The sequence below is a fragment of the Hyla sarda genome, chromosome 2 (assembly GCF_029499605.1).
Source record: "Hyla sarda isolate aHylSar1 chromosome 2, aHylSar1.hap1, whole genome shotgun sequence".
NCBI lineage: Eukaryota > Metazoa > Chordata > Amphibia > Anura > Hylidae > Hyla > Hyla sarda.
This window is the reverse complement of record NC_079190.1, coordinates 177,710,798-177,732,225: the sequence shown is the minus strand read 5'-3', so window position 1 is coordinate 177,732,225 and position 21,428 is coordinate 177,710,798. Positions and strand designations below refer to the sequence as shown.

At 41.4% G+C, this 21,428-nt stretch overlaps 1 protein-coding gene across 8 annotated transcripts in view; it reads right to left on the bottom strand.

Annotated features, from left to right (window-relative positions):
* The window catches only part of MCF2L (MCF.2 cell line derived transforming sequence like), a 307,099-nt gene that overhangs the window by 15,898 nt on the left and 269,773 nt on the right, over positions 1 to 21,428 (bottom strand). For 6 of the 8 annotated variants that reach the window (XM_056555797.1, XM_056555800.1, XM_056555798.1 and 3 more), the window contains 11 exons: positions 21,259 to 21,374; positions 19,446 to 19,515; positions 17,699 to 17,791; positions 17,527 to 17,619; positions 15,360 to 15,485; positions 13,348 to 13,569; positions 11,508 to 11,600; positions 4,103 to 4,181; positions 1,136 to 1,202; positions 931 to 1,046; positions 591 to 683 (listed from right to left, as the gene is read on the bottom strand). In XM_056555797.1, the coding sequence (XP_056411772.1) occupies positions 591 to 683; positions 931 to 1,046; positions 1,136 to 1,202; positions 4,103 to 4,181; positions 11,508 to 11,600; positions 13,348 to 13,569; positions 15,360 to 15,485; positions 17,527 to 17,619; positions 17,699 to 17,791; positions 19,446 to 19,515; positions 21,259 to 21,374 (1,168 nt within the window). The remainder of the gene's footprint in view (positions 1 to 590; positions 684 to 930; positions 1,047 to 1,135; positions 1,203 to 4,102; positions 4,182 to 11,507; positions 11,601 to 13,347; positions 13,570 to 15,359; positions 15,486 to 17,526; positions 17,620 to 17,698; positions 17,792 to 19,445; positions 19,516 to 21,258; positions 21,375 to 21,428) is intronic. The other 2 variants (XM_056555802.1, XM_056555804.1) reach the window with 1 other exon arrangement.

Here is a 21,428-nt window from a genome sequence, read left to right as displayed (position 1 = left end):
GCTTAGCCAATCACTAGCCAAGCCAGGATACCACTGCGGACAGTGATTGGCTGAGCTGCAGTCTGACGCTTTGAGCCCCTGGTACCAAGAAGGGGCAGCGATACTGGAGACACCAGGGGAGCGGTGGGTGGTAACAAGAGTTTTTTATTTTTTTATTTAGTTTTTTATGCCAGCAGCCTGGGTATGATTTTTTTTTAATTTAGTGTTTACCGCCGGAGTATCCCATTGATACAATTTTTCCAATAAAGTAAATTTAGGTGGAGATCTTCAATTTATACCAACTATGAATATAATGGACTATGTAGAGTATGGCCAGGTGCATGTTTTAGTAGAGCGTTTCTTTTCTTACCATGTTTCTTTTTATTGAATAGCTGGCTTTTAGATTCTATATGGAAAATGTTTTAGTGTCCCTTCAGGAGACCTTCCCTTGTTCTCACTCTAGGACCAGCCTCCTGACTATGGAACTTAATGTAACTGGAGCTACACTTGAAGCCCTCACTGCACATCATCTGAAATGTTAGCGGATTAAGTGAAAAGAAGTATGAAGAAAAGTATGGTTAGTGCATAGCATCTAGCTGGCCTTAGATTACCTTTCTGAGTTTTGAGGTTAGGAAAACCCTGCAAAGTGAAGCGCTTTTTTGATACTGCAGAAGATTCTGAGGTAGGGCTAATTACTGTGCCATCTAGAAATGAGAGAGACACAGGAGACAAGAGAAATAGAACTTTGTGGAATACACACATGTATGCAGCAGTAGGGAGAACAACAGATACATAAGGCGCAAAGCACAGCCATTAGATTGGAGCATATTATAAGGCGCTAGAGGGTTGCAGCTAACATTCCATCTAAACTCTCATAGATCACACTAGGGTTTTTATTAATTCTCCAAAAAAAAAAAAAAAACAACATAAATAACATGACACTTTACTTACCTTTACCTTTCTCAAGGTACTTTGGTAATGCTACTAAAGAGGATTCAACGTTTATTAAAGGCTCAGTTTTTCTTTCGTCCAGTTTTTTTACCTTTCCTGATTTACTTCTCAAAGGACTGAAAAAAAGGATTGGCAAACTTCAGTGTCCAGTTAGGAGATACCGGGTTAATGTTGCCCCTCTGTGAACTCGTCTTTATACACTTACCTGGTACTGGATGGAGTAGGTAATGGAGAACTGTTGGTCTGTTCCACTGGCTTATGTTGACTGGCTTCTGCAAATGCATAACCAGTATGAGTTATTCATAAAGAATTCTAAAACATACACACAAGCATGGGGATGGAGGTCCCGTGTGCTCCTTGTTTAAATGGAGCAGTGGTCAGTTATACGCACTGCTTCTCTATTTAACACTTTGAGCCAAAAACCACCAAGAACAGTGCTCAGCTATTGTATCTTCATCCAGCAAATAGAGTTGAATAGGGCAGCAACGCACGTGTCAGACAGTTGCTCCATTCAAATGGGCAGAAACTGGACCCCTGTTCTCATGATTGGTGGGGGTTCTAGTGGTCAGGCCCCAACCAATCAGACACTCATCTCCTTACCACAGGATAAGCGTCTTTTATAGGAAAGCCCTTTTAAATGTTAATTGAGGTATGCATCATTTCTGTAATATTAGACTTATGTTACCTATATGTGCTGTTATCTGACAAGTAAGTGCCCACCTAAAGCTATTAGCCATGGTATTGCAATACAACAACATTGTGATTACAGCCTTTGTTTTATCCAATACCAAACTTAGGAAATTGTTATTTTTCTAACTATACATTTTCTAACCACAAGTTGGAAGTTTATAGCTCATTTTCTTTCTTGACATTTCAGGACTACGTCACTGGTATATGCCGGAATACTTTCAAAAAGTAGTAGACTATAATTCTTACTACAATTCCACACAAACAAAACATGCTTGGGAAATAGTTCAAAGATAGTCAATAGTAGACTGTGTGTGATCTATTAAAAGGAAACTGACAGCGTGTTTACTAAATCCAATACACAGGTTTATAGTGTGGGTGAACTGGATTACAATTAGGTACCATTTACCTGGATCCATGGTCTGGTTCCCGAGATACCCACTATATTAATCAGCATTGTTAATCTGAAATTGGTCATCTTTGTGCAATAGAGGGCGGACCCAACATACCCAGCATCCCTGCCTCCATTCCCATTGCATTAATATTTCATCCATCCATCTGAGCACGAGGTAGGCAGGCATATTGGTTCAGAAGGTATATAGGCAAGAAAGCTGGGTATGCCGAGTCCCACCTCCATTGTCCAAAGCTGGCCATTTCCAGATAGGAATGCTGGTTTATAGAACGGGTATCTCCAGAACCAGATCGCGGATCTGGATTACCCGCACTATATTTCTATGTATTGGGTTTAATGCGGTTGAATCTGCTGTTAGTTTATCTTTAAAGTCAAATGCTGTACTGATGGTATGCCAAAGTATAGGTCAGAATACATTTTTAAAGATATTCTGATGTATACTGGCTATGTAGCCCTAAAATGTTACATGAATGGGGCCTTAGAAGATTTTTTTTTTTTTTTTTAAAGTCTTCAATTCATTTTGTTAAACTTTGGCGTTTCTATAGCCAGAGTCTGTCAAAAAGACAATGGGGGAGAATTATAAAAGGATTTAGACTGGTTTTTCCAGTCTAAAATTGTTGCACAGAAAATCGCAGTCTAAATATGTGGACTTTTTTGCGACATTTGCTTTAGAGGATTTTTAGAACATGATGCATTCTAGTCTATTTTAGATGGAAAATGCATTTGTGCTGAATTTATCAATAGCAACTTTTCAGCGACAAGTGGCCAAAAGTACGCTGAAATGTCAGACCATGCTGGAGCAGGTTTAAATACAGTCTAAACCATAGATCCCGAAGTCTGTGCACAGAATTTATCAAGAGCCGTGCACCTTTTGATTAATTAGGCGCACAATAGACCGGCCTAACCCTCTGTAGTTTGGTCTATATTGATGCGGGACATAGATAGCTTTGATAAATCTCCCCCAATGTACCAAAAAATAGTAATGTTCAAGCAAGAGCCAAGAAATGATGCAAATAGGAAATGTTAAAAATATCTAAGAGATGTGCATCAACCATGTGAAGTTTTTATGTGAAATTAACAAATATGTATTACATAGACTGTATGTAAGCTCCATGGGGGACATTTATGAATGTTGGTGTAAGGTAGAATAGATTTTACTTGGTGTATTGTTTGCACAGTTGCTCAAAATTAACCAAAAAGGTGCACAGGACTTGATAAATTTTGTGCAATTATAGAAACCATTGAGCTGCAGAGATTGGTTTAAAGGGGTATTCCAGGCCAAAACTTTTTTTTATATATCAACTGGCCCCGAAAAGTTAAACAGATTTGTAAATTACTTCTATTAAAAAATCGTAATCTTTCCAGTAGTTATTAGCTTCTGAAGTTGAGTTGTTGTTTTCTGTCTAACTGCTCTCTGATGACTCACATCCCGGGAGCTGTCCAGCTCCTATGGGGATATTTTCACATCATGCACAGCTCCCAGGACGTGACATCATCATTGAGCAGTTAGACAGAAAACTTCAGAAGCTAATAACTATTGGAAGGATTAATATTTTTTAATAGAAGTAATTTACAAATCTGTTTAACTTTCCGGAGCCAGTTGATATATATAAAAAAAGGTTTTGCCAGGAATACCCCTTTAAGCTTTGTGCTCTGGCATCTGACACTTGTATGCGTCCTATTAGGTGGTGTAGGTTTGCACAAAGTAGGCTTTGCACAAAAAAAAAAAAAAAACACTTCTTAATTTGATTTGCGCAAATAATAAATACAGCTCCACTGCAAAAAAGTGGTGTACGGTACCCCAAACAGTAGACAACTTTGAAAGATGTTCTACCGATAATTGCGCAAAATTTGCAGGGACATTTAGAACATTGAAGTGGTGTAAAGGCCCCCATAAATGCCCCCCATTGTCTACATCAATATAATCTATAGGTGCAGGACAAGGCAAAGATCTTATGATGATATATGCTGACAATGTGAGACAGTTGTGAACCTGTGAAAAAGGAAGTGCCATGACAGATACATTTTCCAATAAAAGGAGGAGATTAAATATAATATATAGAACACAGTTACCTCTACAAGCTTGAAGCTGGCTAGTCAGCACTTTTCTGATTTCATTGACCCATGTGGCTTTTATTTCACATGTTGGTGCCTGAAAAAAAAAACTGTTTTTCAGAACTTTTGTCAGACCCTTTAACTTTTTCACATTTAGTCATCGCCTCATTATTCTGCACTCAGTACCCCATAATGACAATGGAAAAACAGAATGTTAGAAACCTTTGCTAATGTACTGAAAAGGAAAAACTAAAATACAGCATAAGTATTCAGACCCAGCGTTTACAGCCTTTAGTCTTCTTGGGTATGATGTCAGAAGGTTTATACACCCGGAGTTGGGGATTTTTTTGCCATTCTTCTCTACAGATCCTCTCAGATTGGATGGGGGCAGTCGTTGGACGCCATTTTCAAGTCAACTGGGTTTAACCCCTTAAGGACACATGACGTACTGAAACGTCATGTGTCCGCTCCCAATCTATAACGCGGGGCCACGTCATAGCGGGTCGGGCCCGGCCTCTAACAACGGCCGGGACCCGTGGCTAATAGCGCGCGGCATTGATCGCAGTGCCGCGCGCTATTAACCCTTTAGACGCGGCGTTCAAAGTTGAACGCCGCGTCTAAAGTGAAACTATGCCGGTTAGCTCAGTGGGCTCAGTGCATTTTTGGTCACTTTTTATATCAGGAAAAAATGAATAAAAAGCGATCAATAAGTCCTATCAATGCAAAAATGGTACCGTTAAAAAACTTCACGGCGCAAAAAATGAGCACTCATACCGCCCATACGCGGAAAAATAAAAAAGTTATAGGGGTCAGAAATGACAATTTTAAACGTATTAATTTTCCTGCATGAAGTTATGATTTTTTCCAGAAGTACGACAAAATCAAACCTATATAAGTAGGGTATCATTTTAATCGTATGGACCTACAGAATAAAGATAAGGTGTCATTTTTACCGAAAAATGTACTGCATAGAAACGGAAGCCACCAAAAGTTACAAAACAGCGTTTTTTTTTTTCAATTTTGTCTCACAATAATTTTTTTTTCTGTTTCACCGTAGATTTTTGGGCAAAATGACTGACGTCATTGCAAAGCAGAATTGGTGGCGCAAAAAATAAGCCATCATATGGATTTTTAGGTGCAAAATTGAAAGAGTTATGATTTTTTAAAGGCAAGGAGCAAAAAACAAAAATGCAAAAATGGAAAAAACCCCGGTCATTAAGGGGTTAAGTCAGGTCTCTGGTTGGGCCACTCATGGACATTCACAGAATAAACTATTTCTTCGTTGTCAGGGTTGCGTGCTTATGGTTGTTACGCCGAGCGCTCCGGGTCCCCGCTCCTCCCCGGAGCGCTCACAGCGTTCTCTTATTCACAGTGCCCCGGTCAGACCTGCCAACCGGGTGCGCTGTGATATTGCTCCCAGCCAGGATGCGATTCGCGATGCGGGACGCGCCCGCTCGCGATGCGCATCTCGATTCCCTTACCAGACCCATTCCCCGTCTCTGCTGTCCCGGCGCGCGTGGCCCCGCTCCTTAGGGCGCGCACGCGCCGGGTCTTTGCGATTTAAAGGGCCGGTGCGCCACTGATTGGTGCAGCAGGTTTTAATCAGTACCTTCACCTGTGCACTCCCTACATATATCTCACTTCCCCTGCACTCCCTCGCTGGATCTTGTTGCCATTGTGCCAGTGAAAGCGTTTCCTTGTGTGTTCCTAGCCTGTGTTCCAGACCTCCTGCCGTTGCCCCTGACTACGATCCTTGCTGCCTGCCCTGACCTTTTGCTACGTCCGACCTTGCTCTTGTCTACTCCCTTGTACCGCGCTTATCTCAGCAGTCAGAGAGGTTGAGCCGTTGCCGGTGGATACGACCTGGTTGCTACCGCCGCTGCAAGACCATCCCGCTTTGCGGCAGGCTCTGGTGAATACCAGTAGCAACTTAGAACCGGTCCACCAACACGGTCCACGCCAATCCCTCTCTGGCACAGAGGATCCACCTCCAGCCAGCCGAATCGTGACAATGGTTATTGCCTTGCTACCTTTTCCTCAAAACTGACCAGACTCCCTATCCCAACTGCTAAAAAATCAGACCAGAGATTCTTTTTTTTTTTTTCTCAGTGTCTGTCTGAGAGTCATTTAGGTGTTTATTTTTATTTTTTTGCAAACTCCAGCTAGGTTTTCATGTGTCTTTTACTGAGAAGAGGCTTCTTTTGGTCACTATTCCATAAAGCCCAGACTGTGGACTGCTACAGTGATGGTTGATGATTATAGATGTTCTCTGATCTGCACAAAGGATCTGTGGAGCTCAGCAAGAGTTACCATTGTTTCTCGGTCATCACCTCTCTTACCAAGGCCCTTCTCCCCAAATATTTAGTTTAGTGGGATGGCCAACTCAAGGAAAAGTCCTGGTTGTTCCAAATTTCTTACATGTAAGAATTATGGAGGCCGCTGTGCTCTTTGACACTTTGAGTGCAGCAAACATTTTTTTTATTTGTCTCCAGATATTTGGTTTCACACAACGCTGTCTTCGATCTTTTCACTTCATGGCTTTTGTTTTTGCTCTGATATGCATTGTTAGCTGTGAGATCCAGTGGCGTACTAAGGGGGGCGGCCCGCCCCGGGTGCCGCTCACAAGGGGGGTGCCAGGGGTGGACTGACCCGCCGCCACCTCCACCACTACTGAGGATCCGGGACACTCGTCCCAGATCCCCAGCAGACAGCGGTGCCTTCTCCTGTATTCGCGATACACGCACATACAGGAGAAGGTGTCTCCTCTGTGTGAGCCGCAGCTGCAGCTACACAGAGGAGACGTGACCTCCGCCCCCACGCAGCACGCAGTACAGGCGCCGATGATGTCACTCATAAGGGCCTGTACTGTGGAGGGGAGAAGACGCCGGCCCTGCAGCTGAGGAGATCGCTGCGTGGGATATCAGGTGAGCATCCTTTTTTTATTTATTTTTCTCAACTCTGCATACACCTATGGGGAAGGGGGGGGGGTTACTCTACATATACCTATGGGGGAGGGGGGGTCACTCTACATATATACCTATAGGGGAGGAGGGGTTGCTCTACATATACCTATAGGGGAGGAGGGGGGCTACTCTACATATACCTATGGGGATGGGGGGGTTACTCTACATATACCTATAGGGGAGGAGGGGGGGGGGGGTTACTCTACATATACCTATGGGGAAGGGGAGGGGGGGGTTACTCTACATACACCTATGGGGAAGGGGTGGGTGGGTTACTCTACCTATGGGGGGGTTACTCTACATATACCTATGGGGGGGGGGTTACTCTACATATACCTATGGGGAAGGGGAGGGGTTACTCTACATATACCTATGGGGAAGAGGGGGGTGTAGCTGCATATACATGAGGGAAAGAGGGAGGTGAAACTGCATATACACCTATGGGAAAGGGGGGGTGTAACTGCATATACCTATGGGAAAGGGGGGGTGTAACTGCATATACCTATGGGAAAGAGGGGGGTGTAACTGCATATACCTATGGGAAAGCGGGGAGGGGGGGGGGTGTAACTGCATATACCTATGGGAAAGGGGGGGGGGGGTGTAACTGCATATACCTATGGGAAAGGGGGGTGTTACTGCATATACCTATGGGAAAGGGGGGTGTAACTGCATATACCTATGGGAAAGGGGGGGTGTAACTGCATATACCTATGGGCAAGAGAGGGGGGGTGTAACTGCATATACCTGAATGAGGGGGGGGTTGTAACTGCATATACCTATGGGAAAGAGGGGGGAGGGTGTAGCTCTGCTTATACCTATGGGAAAGAGGGGGGTGTACCTGCTTATACCTATGGGAAAGAGGGGAGGGGAAGGTAACTCTGCCCATACCAATGGGGAAGAGGGGGGGGGGGGAATCTGCCTATACCTATGGCAAAAAATTTAGATCTGCCAATACCTATGGGAAACGGGGGGAGGGTTTTTTTTTTTTTTTAACTCTGCCTATACCTACGGGGAAAGGGGGTGGGGGGGACTCTGCTGCCTATACCTAAGGATAAAGGGGGGTTAACTCTGTTCCTATACCTATTGGGAAGGGGGTTTAACTCTGCTGCCTCTACCTACAGGGAAGGGGGGGGGGCTATCTAACTTTATACCCGGATGCCTAACTACTTACCTACATACCCAGCTACCTAACTATGTACATACCTGGCCTTCATACATGGCTGCTTAACTACCTAGCTAGCCCCTTACCTACCTAACTTGTCACCTACCTACATATCTGGCTTCCTGATCTACATACCTAGTTACCTATTTACCTGGCTACCTACCTACATGCCCCTTTACTGTGCAGGACACTAAGGAGGGCATTATTACAGTTTGTGGGCCTATAGATGGAAAGATTGTGTAGAGGAGGGGAGAGCACTGAAAAAATGCAAAGTCTGACAGGTTTGTCCTGCAGATGTTAAGAGATCCACATGGCGATCTTATCCAGACGGAGAAGAAAAGGAAAGAGGACGCCACTGATCAGAAATTACGTAATTGTGAGTCCCAAAATGTAACTGTAATCACTTATATGGTATAAACATACATACATGTGTACAGCTGATATCTACCACCATATGGTCCTGTATATAATCACTTATACAGATCTTTTATAGTTTACTGGTCTGTGTATAGTGATTTTATTCAGTACAGTATGGCGGTATTACCCAGTTATTGTGTGGTGGTATATACTTCTTGTATACCAGTATTATTGGGTCATGGAAATTTACCTATGTTAAAGTGTTTCTTACATATATAAATTTTAGTTTATTGCGTGTGGGACTTAGGTGGAATAGGGGCGTGGCAGAAGATTGACGAGCTGCAGAGCCTAGCAGGGGCCCTTGCTTTTTTTTAGTCGGTGGGCCCCAAGTGTTGTCAATCCGCTCCTGGGAGGGGGTGTAATTAAGGGGGGGGGGGGAGGAGGGGGGGTAAATAAAGGGGGGGGGAAGGGGGGTGTATTAAGGGGGGGTGGGGGTGTGGGGATACCAAACAAAGGGTCCGCCCCGGGTGCCAAATGCTCTAGGTACGCCCCTGGTGAGATCCTACATAGATATATATTAACACAAGTGACTTAAATAAAGCTGTAGAAACATCTTAAAGATGATCAAGAGAAATAGGAGGCTCCAAAGCAAAGGGCCTGAATACTTATGTCCATGCAAATTTTAAGTTTTTCCTTTTTTAATACATTGCTTAGATTTCCAAAAATTCAGAAAACTTTCCAATTGCATTGTATGTTACAATATGAGTCCCCACATACTTATAGATGGACTAATTACACTGACATAAACTCCCACTGCTTACAAAGTTTTACCACTTCATACTATTAGGCTCGGTTAGCATGGGCGAAAAACGCGTGGAATGTCTGCACAGTAAACAAGTGCGGGCATTGCGCACATTTGACTAATCTGTGTGCGCTAGAACCTCTCAGCAATGCATTTCCTTGTGGTATCCGCAGAAAGAATAGACGAGTCAATTCTTTCTGTGGATGCCAGAATCTGAAGCACGGAAATTTTGCCGTGTGAACAGTGCAGCAGAATCCCATTGAAATCAGCTGTTGTGGAATGTCCGTGCGGAATATTCATGCAGAATTCCACACTCCGACATTTTGCCGTGTGAACATAGCCTTACAATACACTTCTCACACAGGATAACATTGCTTGCCTACTTGTGTAGACTACTTACTCATTTAAAATTTTTATTGTATACATATTTTATTGTATACATTTTCTAATGCCCCCTGAGGACAGGGGGCATTAGATCAGAGGGGCACATGACAAGGAGCATGATATGTGAGAAGCACAGCACAGGGGGCATTATATGTGAGGGGCACAGCACAGGGGGCATTATATATGAGGGGCGCATGATTGGGGCATTATATGTGAGGGGCGCATGATGGAGGGCATTATATGTGAGGGGTGCATGATGGGGGGCATTATATGTGAGGAGCGCATGATGGGGGCATTATATGTGAGGGGTTCATGATGGGGACATTATATGTGAAGGGCACATGATGGGAACAATATCTGTGAGGGGCACAGCACAGGGGGCATTATATGTGAGGGGCACAGCACAGGGGAATGGGTGCATGATGGGGGCATTATATGTGTTGGGTGCATGATGGGGGCATTATATGTGAGGGGTGCATGATGGGTGCATTATATGTGATGGGTGCATTATATGTGAGGGGTGCATGATGAGGACATTATATATGAGGGGCGCATAATGAGGGCATTATATGTGAGGGGCGCATGGTGGGGGCATTATATGTGAGGGGCGTATGTGGCCTAGCCTCACCCAGCCATTTTGGGGTAGCCTGACTTTCCCCTATAAACCATTCTTCCGCGCGTGTGCAGAATCAACGAGGGCGGCCATTTTCTGGCAGACGCACACTCTGCGCCATATAAGGGATGGCAGCCATGTTTGTGTAGCCCTGCATCCTCTACAACTACATATATAAGCCACGCATTGAATACACAAGCACCGCGGCATCTCATGTCATTTCCGGCCCAGCGATCAACCATGACACAAGACAGGTGCGTTACTCTCTAGGCACTATATGCACTCCTTGAGAAAGGCTACTCATTGGCGAAGCGAGTCGGAGATCTGTAGCGTGACCGGGGGCGAGTCGGGTAAATGTGTGCCTATATTCGTGCTGCTATTTGTTTTCTTTTCTCTTTTTTTCACGCTCACATCTCTTGTTTCTTTGATTATAGCACTTGCTTCACTATTTTATGTGATCACTAGCGCCCTGTTTCTACTTTGGTCAGTCAGCACATTGCACTTTCTTGTTTCACATTGTTGTGCATTAGCATTTTTATATTGCAGTGACTAATTGTGTTTGAGCAATAGCACTTTATTTACCATAGCAGCTTCTATGATATCTATATATATTACTTGTCACACACACTTTGCTACCTTGAACGGGTATCCTTTGTGCAGCACTTTGCCTATATACCAGGATCTCTTTCCCTTTTTCCCCCCTACATCCTGCTACAACAATTATATGTTTTCCTCTGAGATGAATTTTTTAATATATTGACTATGTATTTTATTCCGTCTATTATGTATACTTTTTAGACTTACGTCCTGTTATTAAATAATATTATATATTGTTTATATATTGACTTGTATTTTGTTATTTATTGGGGTACATAGTGTTATGCCTTGGCGTACTGTAGGTATATATATTGGTCTTTTTTGTTGACCCCTTTTTTGAACATTTTATTAGGAGTCATTTATATAGGACTTTTCTAGGTTATATACCCTGATACAGACTACCTTGTTTTTCCTTGCCACATTACCAAAAATCTCATCATATATTGTCACCATTACATGCTTTATGAACCCCTTATAATGCATAACAGAATAATGTTCCAGGTAAGTGACCTTAGTTGAATGTCATCTTACCAAATCAAAATTACCTGCACAATATATACTTCTTCTCTTGCATTGTACCAGATTTCAAATTTTCTATTGTCCCCTTTTACATACTCTGTAATTCCAACAGATGCCATCTGAAAAAAAATAAAATGAGACTCAGTTATAAATTCTGACTGGTTTACGGCGTAAGTTTTTTTTTTACAATGCATACATACCTTTATGCACAACTTACTACTAGATCAGAACTAATGTTTGCACAAAAAAACATACAGAAAAGTGTTAGTAGGGGCGTAACTATCAGGTGTGCAGAGGTAGCAGTCGCACTGGTGCCCTGGTGCCTTAGGGGGCCTGAAGACACCTCTGCCCATCAGAAAACAACAGTATTCTAAACGACACACACACTTGCAGTATTTTTTTCTCTGCTCATGTCCTGCTATTTTGATGGATTTTGCAGAGCGCCGATGCAGGTGTGACTTACACGCCTTACATGCTCAGACTAACCAGCTGTTTGTAGGCAGTTACCATTTCCAAGTTGTCATGAGATGATCATGTGACCATGCATTTATACCTCAAAACCATCCCCTCCCTTGTCTGTTCAGTAACAATGTTTCCTGTATAAAGGGGTAAATAATTTGGGTGTGGCCTTTTTCCACTGCAAAAATCATCATGTAACACATACTTTGAAGTGTCCCTGTCATCTGAAAAAAACTTCTCAAAAGATTTGATTGGAACACACAGACCCTGACCAATAGCTAAAACAAGTTAGGTGAAGCGCTCGGCTGAACACCTCTCCGGCTCATTGTCCTTCCCATCTAATTGCAAGAGACTTATTCTATGGGGGAGATTTATCAAAACCTGTGAAGATGTAAAGTTGCCCATAGCAACCAATCAGCTTGCTTCTTTCATTTTTCATAGGCCTTGTTAAAAATGTAAGAAGCAAGCTGATTGGTTGAAATGGCCAACTGGGCAACTTTGCCTCTTCACAAGTTTTGATAAATCTCCCCCTATATTACTTCCATGGAGCCCATGTCTTGCAGTAAGACTGGTAAAGCAATGCTCAGCCATTTACTTCTCCCGGCTCATTATAATGATCAGTGGAGGGGGTTAAACACTCAGACCCTGTCCAATCATAATCCTTGAACATCAGTCACGGAAAGGGACTGGTGCGAAGCAAGGAGGCAAGTGATGCTGTGGCACTTGAGAATGTAGGTCCCACCTACTGGACTCTTACATCTACTAAATTAAATACATTTTAAAAGGTATCTGAGAACCAAGTACTGTGGCAATGGTACGTCTAAGTTACATTAATTTTGATCAGTCAAATCTTGTCTGTAGCTCAGATTGTGAATATGAGCTACATAATCCTTTAACACAAATATGATGGGCTTTATGGGTCAACATTTATTAGGCTTTGTTCACAAACATTATGGTTTCTGTTATTAATGAAGCCACGGTAGCTTTATGTAATCCATTTTTATTAGATCCTAACGAATTATAATGTTACTAACTGATTTATAATGGTTTTTACAAGATTTTTTTAGGCTCTCTGTGTTTATAAACTGCAAGAATACTTCAGAAAGGAAAAATAAAATCAACTAAAACCGGTAGTGCTTTTATTTTCTGCTTTGTAAAGGATATTTAAAGGGGGATATCTGGAATTTCTTCACAAATCAGCAACACTCCTGTCCTCAGGTTGTGTGTGGTATTGCAGCTCAGTTTCATTGAAGTTAATGGAGCCCGTTTTTTTTTTTTTGTAGCTCTGTTTTTTTTACTCTTGGATATCCACTTTAATGGTATGTCAGTAATCAACTGAAAAAAGACTACTACTTACACTAAGAAACATAAAAATTGTACAGTGATGGGATAGTGCTCCTTACTTACATTTAAGGAATGTTTGAAGCTATATGAGGGAGCCTTCTCATACCCCTCGCCATTCTCTTCTCTCTTCTTGCAGAACAGTACAGCCTTTTCATGTAGGAACAAATGCCTCTGCATGGGTTTAAATCTTGCCAGGTCTTTAACTTTGGAATGTCCCTTTTTATGTTCTGTCCACACATTAAAGGACCCTTGCATCAAAAGTTTGCCAAGATCATTCAAATTACCCTGAAATGGAGAATAATTATAAATGTTTAAAGGGGTACTCCGGTGCTTACACATCTTATCCCCTATCCAAAGGATAGGGGATAAGATGCCTGATCGCGGGAGTCCCACAGCTGGGGACGCCCGCGATCATGCACGCGGCACCCCGTTTATCACGCCCCCTCCCGTAGGCTTGCATTGAGGGTCAGAGCGTGACGCCACACGCCGCTGTTCCTGCGGTCGACCGTAATCAGACCCGGAGCGAACACGCTCCGGGGGACCGATTACAAACGTGCATGATCGCGGGCGTCCCCAGCTGCAGGACTCCCGCGATCAGGCATCTTATCCTTTGTATAGGGGATAAGATGTGTAAGCACCGGACAACCCCTTTAATAACACTATACCAGGACCATGCATTGAACCGAATACACTGTAGAAATGGAAATAAAAACTGAATGGATGTAAATTTCTAATGTAAAACATAACAATTCTAAAGGCTATGTGCACAAGACACTGCAGATTTTTTTTTAATCAACTGGTTCCAAAAAGTTAAACAGATTTGTAAATTACTTCTATTAAAAAATCTTAATCCTTCCAGTAATTTTTAGGGGTTATATACTACAGAAGAAATGCTTTTCTTTTTGAATTTTTCTGATGTCATGAGCTCAGTGCTCTCTGCTGACCTCTGCTGTCCATTTTTGGAACTGTCCAAAGCAGGAGAAAATCCCCATAGTAAACATATGCTGCCCTGGACATTTCCTAAGATGGAAAGCAGATGTCAGCAGAGAGCACAATACATAAAAAGTACAGGAAGGATTAAGATTTTTTAATAGAAGTAATTTACAAATCTGTTTAACTTTCTGGCACCAGTTGATTAAAAAAAAAAAAGTTTTCCAGTGGAGTACCCCTTTAAGTTAAATTTAAAGGGTAGCTCCCACCATCCTATTTTTTTTTTTTTGCTAGCCCGTTCCCCAGCCCCCCCCCCTGCTACGGCACTAGCCCATTCTCTCCTCCCCCCCCCCGCCCCGCATACCCCGTTCCCTCATTACACTTGCAGTTACTGCAGAGTCCGGCAGCGGGCGTGCAGGGACAGCGGCGGCAACGAGGCGGCGATGTGCGGGAGGAGTGGCCTCCCAGCCAGTGGCCGGGGAGCAAATGCGCTCGCTCCCGCCTGTCTGATTGACAGGCAGGGAGCGAGTGCAGCCTAACTGAAAAAGGACATAAGTACTACAACATATCAAAAAATAAAGTTGGTGACAGTGCCTATTTAAGCAGACACAATGTACAATTTCCCTATAATTGTTGTGTAAAAGACAGAAGTTATATGACCAATTCCTAAGAAAATACATTAGATATTGATACCATGGACTACAAACCTTAGCCTACTGACTAGAGATGAGTGAACTTACAGTAAATTCGATTCATCACGAACTTCTCGGCTCGGCAGTTGATGACTTTTCCTGCATAAATTAGTTCTGCTTTCAGGTGCTCCGGTGGGCTGGAAAAGGTGGATACAGTCCTAGGAGAGAGTCTTTCCTAGGACTCTATCCACCTTTCCCAACCCACCAGAGCACCTGAAAGCTGAACTAATTTATGCAGGAAAAGTCATCAACTGCCGAGCCGAGAAGTTCGTGACAAATCGAATTTACTGTAAGTTCACTCATCTCTACTACTGACTACAAAGCTTAGACTGCTATTTGTACCTGCAGCACTTAAATACAATAAGGTGTTGCTAGGAAAGTGATAGCGTTAGCTATAAATGTCAAATTTAATACATTTAATGTAAGATATAAATTGGCTCCATAACCACCTACTTCATATCCAGTGATAGCAATTTGGTGCATGGAGTCGTTGACAGCTTTGAGAATGCCAAGTATAGAAGCCAAAGCTTCCTGCAAATCTTCAGCGCCTTCACAGTTCTTACTGTACTTCAACATTTCCTAAGCAGAACATACAATCATTCTAGGTATTTCTAAAACTGTTGTGCTGTGGAGTAACTGCAACTATGGAGCTTTCATGTATCAATGCAAGTAAGTTCTCATCAATCCAAAATATGACAGAATTTCATCTATAGAAATCTACCGAAAATATTTGGCTCTGTATTAAGGTTATTCTTAAACTTTCTTCTAATCCATGTATTTGGCATCTATATTCCCCATCAGTTAAACAGAGTGGTGGGAGACTATGCTGATCTCCACAAGTACGAGAAGCTCCAGCATAGTCACCCACTGACTGCAACATCTGTTGGTTTGTGCCGGGCCCCAATAGTAGACTTCATGAATTTGCCTTTATTGATATGTTTAACATTTATGGAAAATGAGTAACACTTTTTTTTTATATTATATTTAATATAAGATTACATTTTTTTATATATATATTTTATTTTGTATGTAAGAACTTTCTAAGAATGTCAGGAGTGTAAAGCATTAATTTACTGTATGTAGATATTACATAAGATAAACTTTCATGTAAGCAATGGGCAATATACATGCCAGGGTCTTGTGGATGTCTCACTGGCATTATCTCACCATGTCCAGCTCTGGTTTGTATAGTGTATACAACTAACTGCATTGTACCCTCTGCGGTATATCTCACATGTACATACAATTTGATGCATATTAATCTTGTTTAAATATATCCCTGACAAATTACATGGACATTATTATCATGTATTTTTCATTGTGCATATTGTATGAACTACAGTGGTCCCTCAAGTTACAATATTAATTGGTTCTGGGATGACCATTGTATGTTGAAACTATTGTATGTTGAGACCAGAACTCTATGGAAATCTGGTAATCGGTTCTAAAGCCCCAAAATGTCATCCAAAAATAGGAAAAAAGTGAGAATTAAAGAAAAATAAGTAGATAACTAATATAGATAAAGCAAGTACTTACATATAAAAGTAAGAAAGATCTGCTGGGAGCTTTAATCACTGTCTAGGTCAGTGTTTCCCAAGCAGGGAGCCACCAGCTGTTGCAAAACTACAACTCCCAGCATGCCCGGACAGCCAAAGGCTGTCCGCGCATGCTGGGAGTTGTAGTTTTGCAACAGCCGGGGGCACCCTGCTTGGGAAACACTGGTCTATGTAGACGACAGGAGCTTCTTCGGGGTCCTGTACAGTACAGGCAATGTACTAAAAAAGTAACATGGAGTCGCCCTTATCTGGTGTCCAACGGTGCAGGTAAGCCTGGTACAGGTAAAGAGTACAGAACATGTAATACCTCCCTGTACTGTAGGGGGCGCTACCAGACACCAGTCAGTGCATACACTTCAGTAATACAGGTGTTTTAACAGTGACTGCCCATTCTGATTGGTCGGTTCTTCCAGCTATTGACAGGTTTCACAGAGCTGGACTGTCTGTAGTATTGTATGTTGAGTCTGGTTTCAAGTTACGATGGTCCAGAAAAGATCATTGTATGTTAAAACTATTGTATGTTGAGGCCATTGTAAGTTGAGGGATCACTGTATTGGTTTATCTGTATAAAGCCAACATTCACTCCTTGTGTGTTTTCTGTCAGTTCATGTATACATATTTTATTATTATTAGGAGTTGTGTATTGTAAGTTTTATGATGGACACCGCCAGTATGATTGATGGAGCATTCAGATTGGACTGGCTAAGTGGGCATGTGACATCACATCTCTAAACCTGGAGGTGCTGAACATAGGGGACCAAATGCTCTGTAAAGCAAAAAAGGTAGGAGTGTGAGTGTTTTTTTTTATTATTACCCCTCCCTGATCAGTTTTGGCCCTTTAATCCCCATGCAATACTTAGCCAGGCTAAGTCTGACAAAGCATAAGCTGTTCTTTCTTTAATTGATTTCTACTCTGACTAGTAAACAGGATCCTGCGCAGGGGACCCCTTTTAAGATGTTCATTTGACATAACCGTTCACATTGATATTTGTTATTTGATATTTGAATTTTTGCACTAGAAAAATCTATATTGCACCTATAATGTGGGTAATTTATTTAGATACCTTTAAAAGCAATTGGTACTTTGTTATCCTCTGAACTGGTTTCAGAAGGTAGGAATCCAGGCTTAGCTTATGATCCAGTTTCCTTTGGCATTCCTACAAAATGCAGTATTTTATTGACACTGATCCATTAGATTACATGCTGCTTATATGTATGACAGTGATGTACAGTTACCTGAAAAAAGGTAGCATCAGAACACTGGCGCCACAGGCTCTCAGAGCGGGGCTTGTTCTGGCAGTACTTCTCATAAATCTGGAAATCTTCCATCTAGGTTTTGTAACACAACAACACAAATTCGGTATAGAATAATTTGTGCACAGCTATAAATATAAGTGACAGGTGTATTCAGTCCTTGTAACAGTATTCAGCATATAATAACCCCATAAAGGACCTACATATATCGCAGACCTTAAAGGACTATTTTAATCTCATAAAGCATATTGATAGCTTTGACATATTGATATAATATGCCATCACTTTATAATGGGAGGTCTGATCTCCGGAACAATGACTAATTGTGCAAATAAGGTTTTACTGAATCCCCTTTATTGATTATCCATAGTACAGTAGTGCTCTGGCTGCCCAGCTGTGCAGGTGTAGTGTCCCAGTACGACTGTTTCAGCTATCATCCTAAGAATGTTGTTAGATGGCTTAGAGTCAAAGGTTTTCTTATTGCATAAAGTGTATAAGATATATCCATGTGCATTGCACCATTTATGTGTACAGTAAATGCAGTGTTGCTAACCTTTTAGACTCTAAGGGGAAGATTTATTAAAACCTGTCCAGAGGAAAAGTTGCCCAGTTGCCCATAGCAACCAATCAGATTGCTTCTTTAATTTTTCAGAGGCCTTTTCAAAAATAAAAGAAGTGATCTGATTACTTGCTATGGGCAACTCAGCAACTTTTCCTCTGGACAGGTTTTGACAAATCTCCCCGTTAGAGTGTAAAGGGTTAGCAAAACTACATTTACTGTACACAGAAGGATGATGACTTGGGTCACATGATTATCGTAGCCAATCATTGCAGAAGAAAGTCCCTAGTCCAGCCTTTCTATCCCAGGAGAAGGGGTGGAACCAAAAACCCAGCTAGTTCAGTTCTGGCCCGGCTTCTGCCAGTCCAGCAGGAGACCATAGCCTGTGTTTTTGAGCAGACAGAATGCGGTCCGGACCAGAAGGGAGACCACTAGTGGCCAGATTAAGGCCATGAAAGTGACATAAAAAGAAATTGTTTTTTTTTACAAGGAGTAAATTACAAATCTTATTTATTTTACCTGCGGTATCATATGCAACAAAAATAATTTTAATGACAGTGCCATGGAATCCTCAGGGAATTTTGTTTATTTTTATCAAAATTAATGCTGCTGAGCACTAAGAGCCATATGAGACTAAAGCCTCATATGGCTCATAATTATCACAATCAGTTAAATTATTTTTGATACATCTACTGCAAACTAGGTATCAAAAGACAACTTAATTGAATAATTGAGTGCATTGTAGGAATCCAGGCCTTATATATGGCCATATTTTTAGCAAACTCGAAATTGTATGAAGCCATATTAAGACAGCTATATGCTTCTTCAGAGCCCTGCTATTATCTGTATGCCTCTGTATATAATTCTGCAGAATTTGGTAAACACAAAGGTGGCATCTCCTAAGAATTCATTTTACAGACTAAAAACTATTGCTTATATGAGAGAAAATCTCCAACATCTGATGGTGCACTGTGAACCATGTGGAGGCACACAGAATCACTGTGCTCCTCCAATGTACAGCCTCTCTTATGGTACGTGAGGCTTTATGCTGAAGATGACTCTGCTTAGGGTGCACTGCTGGAACATTCCTGTGATAAATTATATTATCAGTATATGAATTATGAAATAGCAACATCAATTCTTCTTGTTATATGTAATTGTAATACGTACCCTTTCTAGAAAACATCTCCCTACTAGCTCAGGATAGTCAATGTAGTTCTCCAACTCTCTTAAGAATATTCTGGGGAAAAAAAACAAAAAAAAACATTTTATTAGTAAACCTGTTAGGCTGTTCACATACACAATGTATGCAATAAAATCATATATCGCAAAACAAAAACAAGAAAAAAAAATCCTCAATATTTGAAAAATTCTTTAACTGCATCTTGATACATTTCTCGTCTGTCTAGCCTCTGCTCATATCCCTTTAGAAGCCATATTTTGCTTTCTCTCATCCCCATCACTTAAAATATCCAGTCTAATTTTGGTCCGGTTAGCTGCCCCTCTTCCCACTCTTATTATCAGAGAGGAATTCATACCACTACCACATCCCTCCAGTAAGGGTAATACCTCTTGCTGTCTTCTAGGAAACAACAAAGTAGCTTCTAACTGATATGTCTCCTATAGATATATAGCTTGGTCTGTCATGTTTAATCAAACACATCCTCGTGTCTTTAGACAGTAGCATCAAGCTGAATTTTGTGGGTGATTATGAAAGTCAAGCAATATTACTTTGGCCTTCATCTACATCATAATTTACCCTAAAGTCTACATGTGTACAGCATATTTCCTCCATGAAAAGAAGGACAAAACCTAAGTGTTAGTAATGCAATGAATATAAGTCAAACCACTCCAAAATAGCACCTCTTGGAAAAGACCACCCAGACCAGATTTTTTGTGACAGATTTTAGTTCCTAATGTATACTTTGAGGAGCCCCCCCCCCAGAAGAAAACTTTCTGCGCAATGTTGGGTGGGCCATGGGCATCTCGAAGAGGTTCACTGTAGAAAGCTCAATTCTCTATCTATATATAAAATGGTTAGCACTCCATAATCATTTTATGTACTAAGTCACTCTGACAGTTAGGAGCATTCCAAGTTATCTTATCCCCTTGTCCTCTGGGACCCCTGTGATCTCCTGGATGGGGACCCAAATGTTTGTTTTGAACAAGGTTGCACATTTGCATGAACGAGTCACGCATATGTGCCACCTCTTCATTCATTGTCTATGGAGAACTGTACCTCTAGCAGCTTCATAGACAATGAATGGAGCTCTGGGACCACCTGCCATCTGACACTTATTAGGAAAGGGGATACATTTTTGAACTTTAAATCAGTTGCTGTTCTCAGCTAGTGTTCTTACAATGATGCAATGGGACTTCTTAAAATAAATGTGTTGCCTAAACTTTTTTCCTGATCAGAGCCAGTGAAACATGTCATTTTTCTAATCTTTTTCTATTTTCTGACTGTGATTTTTTTAAATGATATATTTCTACATTATTATGGGGTAGCTATGTCGGCTGAGTTCTTTTTAGGAATATGCTTTACAGCAGGCCTCATGGACATAACCACAACAGTCTGATCCAGACCCTGTACACCAGAATGGGAGTATTTTCTGGGCATGCTCTGTGACCTGTCAAGAAGATCCTCTGTTATACTCAAATCACCTTGCAATAAGAAGGAGACTGCTGGAAAGTGATCTGTACAGAACATAAAGTCTCAGCTTAATATTAGGCCTGGTGACAAGAAGAAAAACTGCAGCATTTTAGGATTATTTTACAGTATAGATGGAAAAATGTAAAGTTAAAACACACATCAACAAAAATTCTTAAAAATATGCTTAACATAAAAACTTGATTTAAACAATAGTTTTTTCTTTGATGACACATTCCCTTAACTGTGCTTATCTATAATTTGAAGTACAAATTTTTTTTTTTGTCCTTTATAATATAACATGCCATGAAATGTTAAAGACGAAGAACTCACCTGTTATGAAAATGGTAGATTTCTTCCATATTTCCAAACAACACATCCTTTTTGTTCAGAAGAAGTGGAGAGAGGAGATGCATGGCTAACGGATTCTCCATCTCAGCAGCATATCCCTATAGACAGCATGATAAACATAACATTAGTTAGATAAGATCCCATTGTGCGAA